The 14,622-nt window shown below is 43.0% G+C and overlaps 1 protein-coding gene across 1 annotated transcript in view; it reads right to left on the reverse strand.

Moving 5' to 3' along the window:
* Window positions 1-3,081: 3,081 nt before the first annotated feature.
* MTSS1 (metastasis suppressor 1) overlaps window positions 3,082-14,622 on the reverse strand; it is a 34,348-nt gene continuing 22,807 nt past the window's right edge. The window contains exons 9-12 of the mRNA XM_009587488.1: window positions 8,217-8,411; window positions 5,920-6,084; window positions 5,393-5,555; window positions 3,082-4,098 (exon numbers count right to left, since the gene is read on the reverse strand). Coding sequence (XP_009585783.1) covers window positions 3,401-4,098; window positions 5,393-5,555; window positions 5,920-6,084; window positions 8,217-8,411 — 1,221 coding nt within the window. The 3' untranslated portion in view covers window positions 3,082-3,400. The remainder of the gene's footprint in view (window positions 4,099-5,392; window positions 5,556-5,919; window positions 6,085-8,216; window positions 8,412-14,622) is intronic.

Raw genomic sequence — 14,622 nt, forward strand, 5'->3', positions numbered from 1 at the left:
TAACGGTGAGTGCTGGCGGTACAGGCAGGCTGGTGGCAGAGTGCTCCATGCTGCTGTGGGGTAGAGCCAGTCGGGGGGTACACACCAAGTGGGTCTTAACTTCTATTCAAACACAAGCTTACAAAAACCATCCCCTCTTCCTCACCTTCCCCCAAAGCTCGTCTGGCAACTGTATTCAGAAATTATGCAAACACCAAAATACTCATTTTTTAATTATGCAAAATTTTTAATTTTGCACCCTCCCTCCCTGTCAGCCAACCAACCACATTTTTTTTTTTGGCTAGAAAACAGAGCAAAAAGTCCCTCCTGACTTTTACAAACACCTGAGCAGGTCTGACTGATGTTCCCTAACATGATGGATGCCCCACATCCCAGCATTAAAAACCACCACAAAAAAACCCCACCCCACAACAAAACAAACATTTTGCGCATGCCGCTGCAAGTGAATTGGATTCACTGTAGAAGCAGCAAGGATAAACGGCAAAACGAGAGCGCCTGGCCAAGCAGTACGTGAGATACACCACAGGGAGACGGGGGAATGAAACTACCATCCTTTTGGAGACAGGACCTATTTCCAGCCAAACCACCTTGAGTTTTCCTTTAATGTCTTTATGACAAACAGAAACCTCTAGACAAAAATGAGTATCACAGTGGCAAGGAAATAAATTAGGCCACTGCGTGGTAGCTGCAAGTGGCAGCAACATCCTCCCTCTCTACCTTTGCTCCTGAACAAAAGAAGTCTTCAACCACTCAGAGGTGCGTGGGAGCCCGCACTGGTGTTGTGCTTGATAAATTCTGCTGACAGCAGCAACCTTCCTCCTCTGGCAAAAGAAACTGTGGTCCAGCACTGAAGCAGACGTACAAATATGTCGAGTTATCTGTGCTTCCTGGCCAGGCAACAGCGAGGGACAGATAAATGTCATCAGTTATTATTTAATGGGAATTTCCATCGTTAGCACTGCACCTTTGCTCTGCTACTACCCTTCCAGTGCACATCAGTAAAACATAGATTTTATTTACTTGGTTTTTAATTCTCTCTTGCTTCTGTTACACGCAGATGGAACCTGCGTGATCTTCAGAAGTCTGATGAAGGACACCACTGATATCCAAAGCTCTGGAAGCAGAAAGTCTTTAAGAACGGAAATACAGAAGTTTTCCAGCAGTTCTTTATTTATAATGTAGGCTTAAGCAATCAGTACAATGTAGAAGGGAGACACACTTACAGCAATTATTTATACCAGTTTAGAACAAAAAACTGCACAGGGAGAGGTCAACTCTCAGTACAAACTAGCAACTAAACCACAATAATTTACCATTAGAAACATTTTATTTTTTAGCTGTGACACTGCTTTTACAATATGCAAAAACACAAACAATAGAACTATCCAAAGTGTTTTGTCACATTCTTTCTACATTGAATTTGGCAACATTTTATATTAAATTTTACTGATTATACTAACGTTTAAGAACTAAACAAGTGAAAAGCTGTACTCAGGTACAGTTACATCCATTTATTTCAAAGGTTTAAATAACACTTTTAACTATTGAGATTATCTCCTAGCAGTTTTTGTTTATGCAAAAACCATCTCAAAGCCTCATTTGCACAATGCATCAGCTACTGTATCGATTGGTGGGCTACACCACAGGCACTACTGTTTATTATATTCTGTAATAAGGAGCTTGTTTTTCAAAGAAAGGAAGGTTTAATACTTTCTAAGAGTCATGCCTTTTTTTTTTCTTTTTGCTTTTAAGCCGTAACAAAAAAAAAGGTTAGCAACCACAGCAGTGTAAAATGTTATATAGAACACAGTGACTACACAGTTACTAGAAGTCTCACATCCAATGCAGTTATGTATTAAAGCATAAGAGGTTATGAGAGAGCCAAGAGAAATCTGCAGAGTGTGTGGTGGAAACTAGCCCCTTATATGTATTACTTGGTGCGTTTTTAAACAATCTCAGATGCGCACGTCTGGTGTCCATCCACGCGTGGGTCTGCTGTGGGTGGGCAGATGGCATCCTTCTGGACTGTCTGATGGGAACATGTCTCGTGCCCTGGAGTCTGCATATTTCTATCAGCTTTAGGAGACGGGTATTGCAGCAATAACTTACTTTTACTTTAAGGAAAAAATCCAACTCTTAATAATTCTATCAATAGCGTTCCAAAAACCATGACTTAAAGTACAAAAAAAGAGAATATAGTGGTCAGACTCCCGGTATTATCAAAAGAACAGTACCTCTCCCCACCCCCCACCCTTCACCCCTTTCTTTTCAGTATTTAAGAAAAGCCAATCAACTGCCATTTAAAAGAAGTTAAGAAAAACAAGCCCCTGTATTGGAAAAAAACATTCGCAGTTTATTAGATCACAAGCTGGTTACACCTGTCAAATTGTTAAGTGTTTTCTCAAAATATTTGGGCTTTCCAAGGTGCCCAGCCTGCTGGGCACAGTCAGAAAAAGGCATTTTGATAATATCTAAGAACTCCCTGCTTGCATTTTAAAAATGTTTTCACGTTTGTAACTGCCTTAAGCCTGTCGTCCTTGTTTGTATTCAGTGAAAGGATGAGTGGAACAAAAAGTGAAGGTGAAAGAACCAAGCCTACACAGTTAAGGCTGCATGCATGTGACTGAGAGTTGTTGCTGTGCAGTCAAAAAAGAAATGTGGAAAAAACCCAGTCTTTAAAACACCCTACAGAAACAAAACACTGCAATCCAATATGGCTTATTCTGATGCATTTACCATGAAGCTACTAGTAATTAATCCTACTAGGCTACTTTTGTGCAACAGCATCTGCTATTTTGATGGCATCTCCCTCCCCCCACTACCCCCCAAATACTCTACCAACTGCAGGTTTCTTCCTTGCATTATATATTGCTTTTATTGTCAATTTTTATTCCTGCTTTTCAAACTTTTCTTTTTAATACTTAAGTGAGGATCTGTTCCTTAAACCTTGACTTAAACTTTAAAGTAAGTCCCATTGTTTTGTTTTTTAACCTCACTATTACAAGACGCTCTACAAAAGCTTGCAAAAAAGCCAAATTTTCATTAAATCCCTTTGCTGAAGTTAACTACTCAACATTTTTTTTCTCCTATGATTTAAAACTTTACAAAGAGAGTTATAAAAAAGGTAAATGGGATTTGGCACCTTCAGAAAAAATTAAAAGTGTAACTTAGATCAAAAAAATGCAGAAACAAAATCATTGATATTTACAAATTAAAACACCAGTGAAGATTATGTCTTACTACGCTCTTTCACCTTGTTTTCTCTTTTAGAGTACTTTCAGACTGTCTGTTACCGAGTATCTTAAAAAATTCATTGATTACAGATTGGAATGGATAGAGACAAATTAGTTTTCCTCACAGTTCCTTCTCGGTGGCTAGTACTCTGGCAGCTTTTCCACTCCTAGGAAATACGAGGTGCTGAGCGATCATTCGTGGTCGTCTTCTTCAGTTTGACACCACGCCGAATGGCGTTCAGCATATCTTCACCTTGCGGGACATCCCCGGGACTCAGCTCTCCGGGATCGAGCTCCGGCTGGCCCACGGGCACAAGGGTGCTGACACCATCCCGGTCACTTTCTTCCCCCTCACTCTCAGGAACTGCTTGCCTCTGCTCGTCGGCAGCACTCAGTTTCTGGCTTGACGGCGGAGGGTTGACAGATGCTTGTCCGCTCCATGAGGATGAGGGCATGCTGGTGACACCTTGCCCACCATCTCCTGCTGCTGGAGATTCGGGACTTTGCTCGGGACATTCTTCTGTCCCAGCGAGGGTGCCAGGGAGCCCCCCTGGGACATCGGGGACAGTTGGTGTTTTGACAGGAATCACAGGCGTCTTGATCGGAATCGGACCTCCCCCTATGGTACCGCGTCTGACTGAAGGCTTGGTGGAAGGGGTCCGTCTGATGGTGGCGACGCCGGGGGTGACTATGACCGGTCCAAGTGTGGTTGGCAGACCTGCGGTGGAAGCAGGACGCTTGGTTTGAAACATTCTGCGATAGGACTGGCTAATGTCGCTATTTCTTGGGATGGTGGAAGATTTGTCAAACTCCTGTTGTTCTGCCTCCTGGTCACCACTCACAGAGAAATAATCATAATCTGAAACTGATGCCAAAAGACAGAGTTAGGAACAAGCTGGAGAAGACAGCTGAGTCACGTCAGTAAGTCTAAAGTATGTATAACCAAAAAAGTATATATAACCAAAAATGCCTGGAGGTCAATAGCAATTAAGAGAGGTTTCACCTTGAGGAGGAAGGAAGCCTGAGATATTGTGACGAAGATTCTCAGACGGCGTGGCTGAAGGCAGGCACTACAGCAGACCAACCCTAAAGCTGCAGGGTGCCCACATCTCTTGTGAAAGAGAACAAGAACTGTACACACTCAGTACCTTCTCTGAAAAGGACTAATTAAGTAACGAAGACTCAATGTTTGTTGTCAACATTAAGATACCAAAACCAGCATCGTACAAACCATATGCTACCACTTGTAGATACAAATACTTAAAACAGTCAGTGACTAAAAGGTGTACTTTAGACTAGGCAATGTGGGGCTCAGGGGACCATGTACCAGTGATTTCAGCAGCAAATTTGCTTATTTTGCAAACAAAGTAAATCCCAGCTGTCAGCTCTGAAAACTCAGCCTCAGCTTTAATAATTGCATCGGGTTCCTTCCTTTCCATGTAACTGCTGAGCCCAGCTAGGCCCTCCACAAGCCCTACTGTCTCTCGTGATTGCACAGCACAACCGACCTCAGCTGAGCAAACAAGGCGGCTGCTGAACTGCAAACACCAAACTCAGTCCCTCTCAGCTTGCTGCTGGTTCTGAAACAGGGTACAAAACCCAACACCTTATTGCAGCTTCCCAGGTATGCCCAACCTAAAGTCTCCAATGGATTCTTTTTCCAATTACAAAATTTCTGCTTAGGTAGGAAATAAAAGGTCACAAAGGGAAACCAAGAGCAGATTCAGAGTACTGACAGAACAAGAAAGCAAAGCTCATGAGTGCGTATTTGCTAAGACAACAGCTCAGAAAGGACACTACTACCACAAGAAGTGTATGATGCAATACCAGTGTCATTCCACTTAACCCATGAAATATAATTCCAGCATCTTCTTTAAAATGGTAGCATCCTTAAGCTAAAACTCACTCTAGTAATGTACAAGAAAATACGATCGTTCAGTACGCTGTGCAGCAATCCAGGTTTCTATTTAGTTAATAAATCCAGGCTGCATTCCTAGCTGGAAAAAATGTCACAATAGCAACATTCAGCCCTTTTTCCCCAGCTGACTACAAAGCCAGTCAGCGATAGCTGCTGGAATATAGCTCTTTGGCACCGTGGGGTGAGTGTATGATGGCCAGGCTGGGAATGCTCTGAAAAAGAACATCTCTTGGATGGGTACCTTGAGATGGGATCGTGTCCTCTGAACAGCACGGAGTTGTTGTCTGGGTGCTGTAGCCGCTGGAGCACTGCAAGGAATCCCGACTGCTCCTCTGGGTGTCCAGCTGCAGCCCTCTCGTCAGAGCAAGCGCCAGCTCCTCGCAGGCCTCCATCTCCTCACCCTGCTGGTTACACACAGAAAGGAGACTCGTTATATCTAGAAGGGTTAATCAATCTCCACTGACTTTTAGCTGTCTCTCCTCCCAAGCCGAGCTTGTCACCATCACAACCCAACAGGGTTGTGTCCAACCATTTAGCAGGGCTTCAAAGAAACAGACGCTTCTTTGGATGCCGTTGCTCTACAAATGCCAATACCCAACGGCATATTCTCTCACGCTCACGTCACTTCCACTGACCACCCCAACACCACACTAGTCCTGCTTGTCAGATAAACACGTGCCAACATGGAGCATGGCAAAAAAGTATTGGGAGGAGCTAGCACATCCACTTCCTTTGCACCAAATAGTGTATTTGAAATTAGAGCTTCACCCTTGTGGCAGCCGACACCGTCATGCTGCGAGGTCTCTGGGCCTCCTCGGGGGGCACAGGTGGTCCACTCTGAGCTCCTCCATTGAGTTCTGGTTCGCGTTTTTCTTTGCGACGTTGCAATGTGTTCACCATTGGTTGATCGTATGGGCCTGGTTTGGCCCAGTCCTAAGGAAATGTGCTTGTTAGTGATAGCTTTCGTCAGTAATTGTGCTTTAATTACAAGTAAAACTATGCAGAAGGGCAATTTTAATGCAACAGATTATGTATCAAACTGGATATGCCTTTCTGAATAAGGCCAGAAATAAACTAATTTTGAGGATATTAAAAATCTTCACTTATAAAACCTATCTATCTCCTTTATTAAAGGGAATCGAAATTTCCTATTCTACCTAAGTGTTCTTATATGAAGATACTTAACATTTTAATACTATAGTTTTCTCTAAATGAAATTCCATTGTGTTAAAGCCTATATTTTCAGAAATTCAAATGCAAAAATCACTGGCAAACAGCAGAAAATATACATAAATGTCCAATCAGCGATGTAACTGTTCTAGATGTACACAAGTTCTAGTATTATATGCTGTTACGCATGTCTTTAATTCTGAAAAATTAGGCTTGAACAGATTTTTGATACACATTGGAGGAGCAAGTTACTCTGAGTAATCCCTCAGTTTACTTACTAGCTGAAATCTAGTTTATCATAATGACCTGTACTGAAGAAAGACTAACTTCACTCTGAATTACTGGTGCCAAATTTGAAAGAGAAATTCCTCAGGCCATGAGGGCTATATTCACTCAGGGCTCTATTAAGCAAAGTCCTGAGGGTGTCCAGAAACCACACGTTGCACACAAAGAGCAGGATTGATCAGTGACCTGTGCTGGGACGCAGAACCACTTCTAAGCAGCAGCTCCCCAAATGCGAGCTGCTGCAGGGGCAAGCCCAATCCTAAGAGAGTTTTCCCTCACCATGACAAGAGCTGCTTTAAAAATAAAAATAGAAGAAACAACTAGTGTGTCAGAACGGGCCACACTCCCCATCACTGGCAGCAGCCGGCTGCTGGGCAGCCTCCGCACAGCCTTCTGATAAATAATTAATGATGGGCTAAGACCACACTATAGATTTTTACTGACATATGTCTCAGTCCGAGGTACGAGAAGTGCAAGGCTGCTGTACTGACAGAAGCCGCTTGTGCAGACAGGTATTTTTGTTTTATTAACACATATGAAACTCTGCTTTGCCTTAACAGCTGTGTCTTTGCTGTAAGCGTTTTGCTGTGAAACATAATGGCAAAGTGCTTCTAGGATAGACACAACTAATGTCCCTGAAGCCCCAGGACCACTGTGGCCACCCTATGTGTACGTCTCAACAGTCTCCAGCTGCTGGAGAGAGAGATTAGGGGGATCTGTCACAAGGTATCTCAATTTACATGTATAAGAAGGTCCCATGGTGCACACGCAATATCGTATAACCATCCACAGGCATCTAAGACCTGTGCAGCTACTATCAACTTGTGAAGGCACATCAGCCTTGTGAAGATTCAGGGCAACAGAGAAGAGACCTTCTCCCCTTGCTCTGGGGCAGAGTCTCCCAGGGGAATCGCCGGGCAGGGATGAGAGTCAAGGCTCTGGCAGAGCAGACACCTTTTGATGCCAAGGAAGATCCCTGCAGATCCAGCTGGAGCAACTGAAAGAAGTTACTGCACTCTGACTTTTTCGGTGGTCTCGCAAAACAAGCTGGGTGAGCACCTTCACTCTGTGGCAGTAAAGCTAGGATAGCTTCAGTCATCACTTAGGTTCACCTGGTGACCAGCACCTTCTTAAACCACTCCAGCTAGATCTACAAGAGCATGCCTGCCTACGGTCAAGGTGGGGGCCAAGCACAGCCGCCGCAGTGAGAACATTGTGTTGCTCAATGTATGGTTTCACTAAGCCAGCTGAATGCCAAGCCTGCATTTCCCTGCTCAAGTGAGCGCTTTGATGGTGCTAAACAAGCTCTTTGCTCGCTGAATAGAGCCCAGAGTGCTTTCACCAATGTTCCAGAATTACAACTACTCCTTCCTACCTAGGTGTTGTCAGCTTTAATACGTTTTAGGCAGTGCCAGAATAGACAAGGTCATTCAGAAATAGCCACTACCAGATTTTAGCTCTCTGATTATCACCATGCAGTGCCCATTCAGAGTGATATTACACAGAGCAAATCAACGAGTAATTACATGGATCGAAAGGTAACAACAACCGCCGTGCGCACACTGTTGGTATGAGGAGGTGAGGACTGCCACAACAAAAGGAACACAAACCTTCCAGCTAGGGATCTTAGATGATGGTAACATGCCTGGCCCAATGGTGTAATAATGAACGTAGTCTGGAAGGAGGGCTGAGGGAGCCCGAGTCCACGCGCGGGAGACAGGCGGGAAATGAGGGAAAGGACCTGCACCAACTGAAGCTACGGATGGGTCACTTGATAAACTACAGTGATAAAACCCATTAGACAACTGGAAATGAAACAAATAAACAAACAAAAACAGAGAAATTAATATAAACAGAATGAATATGAAAATATACTGTGACTCTGATGTTCTAGGGAGAAAACTTCTGTATCTTAAAACAAAAGAAAGAAAAATCTTAGCTTTGCTGCAAATAAACAACAGAAAATTGATACAATGCTTGGTTCAGAAGTGAGATTGCTTGAAAATTGTTATTTGGTATAACAAATTTCAGATATCAATCTGGCAGTCATTGTCTCCAGGCTGAGCAGCTTTGCCTTCTGTCCATGAAAGCAGCACGCTATGAAAAAGCCTTTGCAATTTAGGTACCCTGCAGACTGCAGACATAGAAACAAAACATTTCCAATACTAGAGGCATTTGCATTGGTGGCGTTTATTCTATGTAGCTGGACAGAGAGGAAAAGCATACAGTCTTCGAACATGACGTGTCCTGGCTGTGTGATGGTATGGAAGAAAAAAAAAGCAAAAACCAACAGCAAGGATTTACCAGATGAGAATGGAGACCGCTATCACTTCCTCTCCTGATTCAGAGTGTATCCCCCGTAGTTTATTCCAACAATGTGTGTTTTGTTTTCCTTTTTGTTTTGGTCAAAACCAAACCCCAATTGCTCAGTGTAATGCATGCTACCTAATGGGAAGAGGGGAGAAGCCACAAACAGTCCAACCTGGGCAGGATGCTCTTTGTTAGGCAACCAGCTGGGTTTGGGCAGCGTTCCACAATCTCTTTGAGTAGAAAAGGTGGACAACGAGCTTTTCTTAGAAAATTACCTTTGTAAAATGCCCAATTTGTAGCTTCCCCCTAGCAGCTAGTTTAAAGGCAAGTGTCACTGCAGTTTATTCAAACAGATTCATTTCTAAGGGAGCATGCAACAGTTCCTATTCTGATCTTCACAGAGAGATATCCTGTCTGTGTCCCATGCACAGGTTTTATTTTGTCCAAATGTTGCTGGGTTTGGATAACAAGCTAGTCAGTTTGTATGTCTTTGAGATGAAGTTTTCACCTTATCTGTGGAGGCCCAAGCCCCCATGGTGGAGCCTGAGCTGACTGAGGTGGGGGAACTGCACTCGCTCACTGACTGGCAGGTTTCAGAGGCTTCTGAAGAGGCAGAGCTGGACGAATTCTGCAGCGTAAAACAGCACCGCAACGCAGGGAAAGGATACACAAGCAACCAAAAAAGAAAAAAAAACCACAAACAAAAAAAAAAGACAAAAAGCACATACAGAGAGACACACAAAGGAGAGAGGGAAGGATGAGAGAAGCAAAGGGTTAGGGTTTTAAAAATCAATTAGAAACTGCTCAAAACCATTGCTAATGTTCAGGAAATCTATGAGAAACAAAATAAGCCATTTGCTTAATGCAAGAACTTGCCACGCTGCTTGAGAATGAGGGAATCGAGGCAGCGATCTCAACTCCTCATTGCAATTTCAGCGTCTCAATTCTGTTAGCTGTCTCAGAGCAAGAAGCTGAGGGAGCTGAGGGCACCTACGGACCAAACATGCAATATACTGAGACAACTGATTTATACAGAAAAGCAGATCATCAGTACTTCAAAGACACAAAGTTTAGATTTAAAACATGGAGCAGCAAACATCACTTACATTCACAAGTTCTCGGATATTCTGATCTGCAAAAGTGCTTGTGAAAAGCTCATCTGAGTTCAAATATTACGGAACAGAGAAAGAAGCGATACTTACCAAAGCTGGAGGTTTTCAAAGTACATTATCTGTATGCATGTGCCTCTGCGTGTAGCATGCATACACCAAAAGCACTCTGACTCAAACTTTTCTGCCCAGCAGCCAACATGAAGGTACATGTACTCTGCTGAGTGCATAAATGGTGGCATGTGCTTGCCACCCGCTTCCTCTTAACAGCAGACACAGAAAAATATCAGGGGCTTGGATGGAGAGGGAAGGAAAAGGCAGGACGTAAAGTTTCCATCAAACACCTCAAACATTTTGCTTCTAGCTAGGAACTTCTCTTCCAACTTTCAGTGCATGCCTTTACGTACATTTGCTGCTGTAAGACCTCTACAACAGCATCTAATTCACCTACAGGCAGGCCAAGGTGAATAACCACATGGGCCATTTTACCAATGACAATGCTCTTATACGTCTCCCCCTTGAAAGTGGCATCCCCCGCAGTAGGGGTGTGTGTGCGGGTCCAATCGAATGCTTGGAAATGGTCAAGAATATTGGCAAAATTGTCAGGGCAGTACTGAGCTCTGTTCACTGTCAGAAAATTGAACACTAGCAAGATTAATTCATCCTTTGGTAGTCCAAGACCTGTGAAGCAAGCCCATCTAAGGATATCCCCGGCATTTTATTTTATGACAGCAGAGAGAATGGCTGAGATTTCCAGAAATGTGCTCTTGTATCAAGTTTGTGTAGCAAAGCCTCAGATTTCAAGAAGTGACATTTTGAAGAGGAAAGGAAATCTCATCTGAAATAAAATTTCATCAGTCAACCTTAGATGAGATCTTGGGGCGAGTTTGCAATAAAAAGATAGCTGGATAAGATACCATGTAGAGTAATTACTGCTAACACCAAGAAGTTGTCTCGCTACTCACCAGAAGCTATGTATAAAGAGTGTATAGCTAATTGCCTAGGTAAAAGGAGATGTTGGTCTCCTGAGATGCGACACCACCACCATAAGGATTTTGGTGAAGATTGTTGGGGCTGTTGAGAAGCCAATACAAGATCAGCATCCTGAGCTTATTAGCAAACCGTGGATTTAAAGAAAACTTTGCAAAGACTGTTTAAAAAAAAAAAGCATGTAATGTGGTGGATTATTTTATAGAAATAACGCACATCCCGTCTTATGCTGACACGAGATCAGATCTGCTGGTGACCTGTCAAATGCTTTTAGGGTACAAGTAAGCTCAGCTAACAAAGCTTGCGTTCAAGTGTAGTAAGAGCTGAGGTGAACACAAGATCAGAAGAAACTACAACAAATGACATGTAGCTGTTAAGGAGAGAAGCGACAAATATGCAGTGAGGTATCCGATGATGCAGTGGCTTGATGTTTTGTGGAACTTGTCGCATTCTTCATTTAATGAAAATCCTTTTACAGGAGAAAAACCTCTACAAATAAGAATACCGACAAACATGAGCTGCAGTTGACTCTGCCATCCGACATAACTACAGTACACTAAATGGAGATGAGCCTATTTTTTCTATCCTTAGAGAAAAATACATTATAGAAAATTAGCTTTTAAAACTCCAAGTTCTGCCTGACATTCCAGGTAGCTCAGCAAAAGAAACTGTTTGAGAAGCCCCATGACAACACTCACACTAGTGTTCACTTTGGCCAGGTAAAAAAAAAAAGAGAGAAAAATGTAATTTCAAAAAACTGCTTTCTGAAACCTCATGCTTATGGCCTGAAAGACCCTCCTGGGTCTGCATACTCTGCACATGGCAGAACAGACAGTGAAGGGTCCGAGTTCCAAATATGGTATCATGCCACCTTGTTTTCTGAAGATGCCCCGATAATGACAAGTGAGAATTTGGAATTTACACCCGATAGACTATTCCTTTCTACAAGCCAGAAACTTCAAGAGATTATGTCAAGCAAGGGTGGAAATGGGTCACAAATGAGGTTTATTAGCAATAATGCTGCATGTAGCAACTAGAAAGGCTAAAAATGCAAATTCTGAAGATGCAAAGAATTGTTCAATTTATTTGGTGTATGGGGAAAAAAGATTGGAAGTGGTGAACCTATTTTTGCAATAAAGTGACTCCAAGGTGGAAGAAAGATGAAAGAAAGGACTCTCCCACTAACTCAGCGTGGCCATTTTCAGCAGGCAAAGCTAGACAAAGGATGAACCAAGATACCATGGGGAAAACATCTTGGTAGTTGAGGGAAATGCAAGAGATGGTGGTAGGGAAACTGTGTCTCCTTGTCTTAAGAACTTTGCATGGCACAGGGAAGGCGAGCCTCTGGTATTGCTAAAAAAAGGATTACAACAGTGAGAAAATGATGGAAAGGAAGGCAGAAAAACAGTGAACTCCTGAAGGAAAAGTGTAAAGAAAACCCAAGTGGCAGCAGGTCAAAGGCTGCCTGGATCAGACTGCAGAAACAGTCTTGAATGGTTGGACTCGGGTGTGGGAAGCACAGACCACCCTTCATTTCTTAGCAGAAAGTACACGAGGGGCTGAAAACAGAAACTGCACAGTTACTGCTTGGGCAAAAAGTCTACAAACTTTTCAGTGCTTGTTCTAGATGTGCCCCCACCAGCACACGCACTACTGGGAGCACACGCACAGACAAACACCAGGCAGAGCAATTTCTACTCCACATCCCGTGGAGAAATTTGACTATGGGATTTTTTTCAGCTTATTTTAGTCGATTCCTTTTTAAAATGATTGTTTAATTTGAATAATTTTTAAAATTAGTTCTTTCATTTTAGCTATTTTAACCCCGGAAGGTTATTTTTTTTTCCCACAGCTGCGATAATGGTGGTTCTGCTCCGCTCTCAAACCATCTCTTCTGAGAAAAAGCTTGAAGTTAACAGTATCAGCAGAAAGCTAAAACTGTGCTCTGCACAGTAACAACCAGTTCCTCAAATGTACTTTATACATATGTATCTTGGTATCTGGTCTCTCAGACATTGTGCCATGGCTTGTCCTTGGGTAGTGTCCCACTGCTTGGTGTGGTATGTATGAATTCCAGCAAGGATATAAAAAAAAAGGCTGCATTTTGGGCTGCTGGGCTGTATGATTATATTTTCCATCTGTTGTCCTACTAACCTATAAAAGGACCACAGTTATCTTGGATTACTTACATCCTTTGTTTAATACGTTTTCCATTCAAATATAGTATTGCTTTCTTAATGCCTTCCGTTCCTCAACTACTAGACAGGGCTTCCTGGGCAAGGTTTTCCCAGGAGACCAAATCCTAATGAAGAGCTTGGTCCAATGTCCCTCTGCAGTCAGTGGAAGACTCCCCAGTTACCTTTCAAAAAGCTTTGGATAGTGACTCAAAGTCACCTCCTCAATTTGTCTCATTCCAGGAACATGTCTCTACTGACGCCTTTTTTCTAGTCAGGGACAAACCCTTGGGAAACTTAATTTGAAAAGGAAATTTAGGAGAAAAACACCTGGTGATAACTGACAGATACATTTCAGTTGTTTGTTGGGGGTTTTTTAAGGTCTAATTTTGGAGCATTTCTTAATTTACATGGAAAACTGAACAGTTTTAACAATGCACTTCCCCTAGTCTAACTTCAAGCTATTTCAAGCAATGGAGTCTCCTCAAAAGCAGAATCTTTCCAGCTTGCTAATTTGCACCTGTGGAAGCAAGTTCGTATCTAGTTTCCCTCTACTTCACTGTTTAAGGAAAGCGATTTCCAGAATATTCTAACAATAAAGACTTAGTCCTCTGCTGTTTGGCAGCACATCAGCAGATTTTTTTTTCTTCATCTGCTTCTTTCTCTTTCTCTCCCCTTGCTTTCATCCTCTCCACGTCATAAGCAGCCTCTAAAATCCAACTGTATAATCACTTCCCCCGTGCGTGTTCACTCCAGTGGATCTTTCTATTATCATCCCCCTAAATGAAACATAACCGTATTACAACCATACTGCTTCACCACAGATACTCTCAGGCCTTTATCTGCTACATAGGGCAAAGTATAAGTTTAACAGCATCAGCCTTGTTGGATGTTGATCCAAGAGTTACTCTGTGCTGCCAGCAGCAGGTCTGTCAGAAGGGCTTTACATGCTATCAGTACGTGCCATGGGCAACGCTGGCCAGGCTGACCTCAAATCTGGCATTTAGAGAAACTGTTCCGCTCCAGAAAGAGACCTGTGATGCTTTTCAGCTGTTCAGCTATACCCAAAAGCATTTGCTTAATTAAGATCAAAGCATAAAGTGACCTTTCCACATGTTGTGCTGGTTTTGCCTGGGACAGAGTTAATTTTCTTCATAGCAGCTAGTATGGGGCTATGTTTTGGATTTGTGTTGGAAACAGTGTTGATAACACAGGGATGGTTTTGTTACTGCTGAGCAGTGCTTACACAGAGCCAAGGCCTTTTCTGCTTCTCACCCCACCCCACCAGCGAGGAGGGTGGGGGTGCAGAAGGAGCTGGGAGGGGACACGGCTGGCGACGCTGACCCCAACTGACCAAAGGGATATTCCATACCATATGACCAAAGGGATATCCTCAGCACATAAAGCTGGGGGAAGAAGAAGGAAGGGGGGAC

The sequence above is a fragment of the Fulmarus glacialis genome, unplaced genomic scaffold (assembly GCF_000690835.1).
Source record: "Fulmarus glacialis isolate BGI_N327 unplaced genomic scaffold, ASM69083v1 scaffold15131, whole genome shotgun sequence".
NCBI classification, from domain to species: Eukaryota; Metazoa; Chordata; class Aves; order Procellariiformes; family Procellariidae; genus Fulmarus; species Fulmarus glacialis.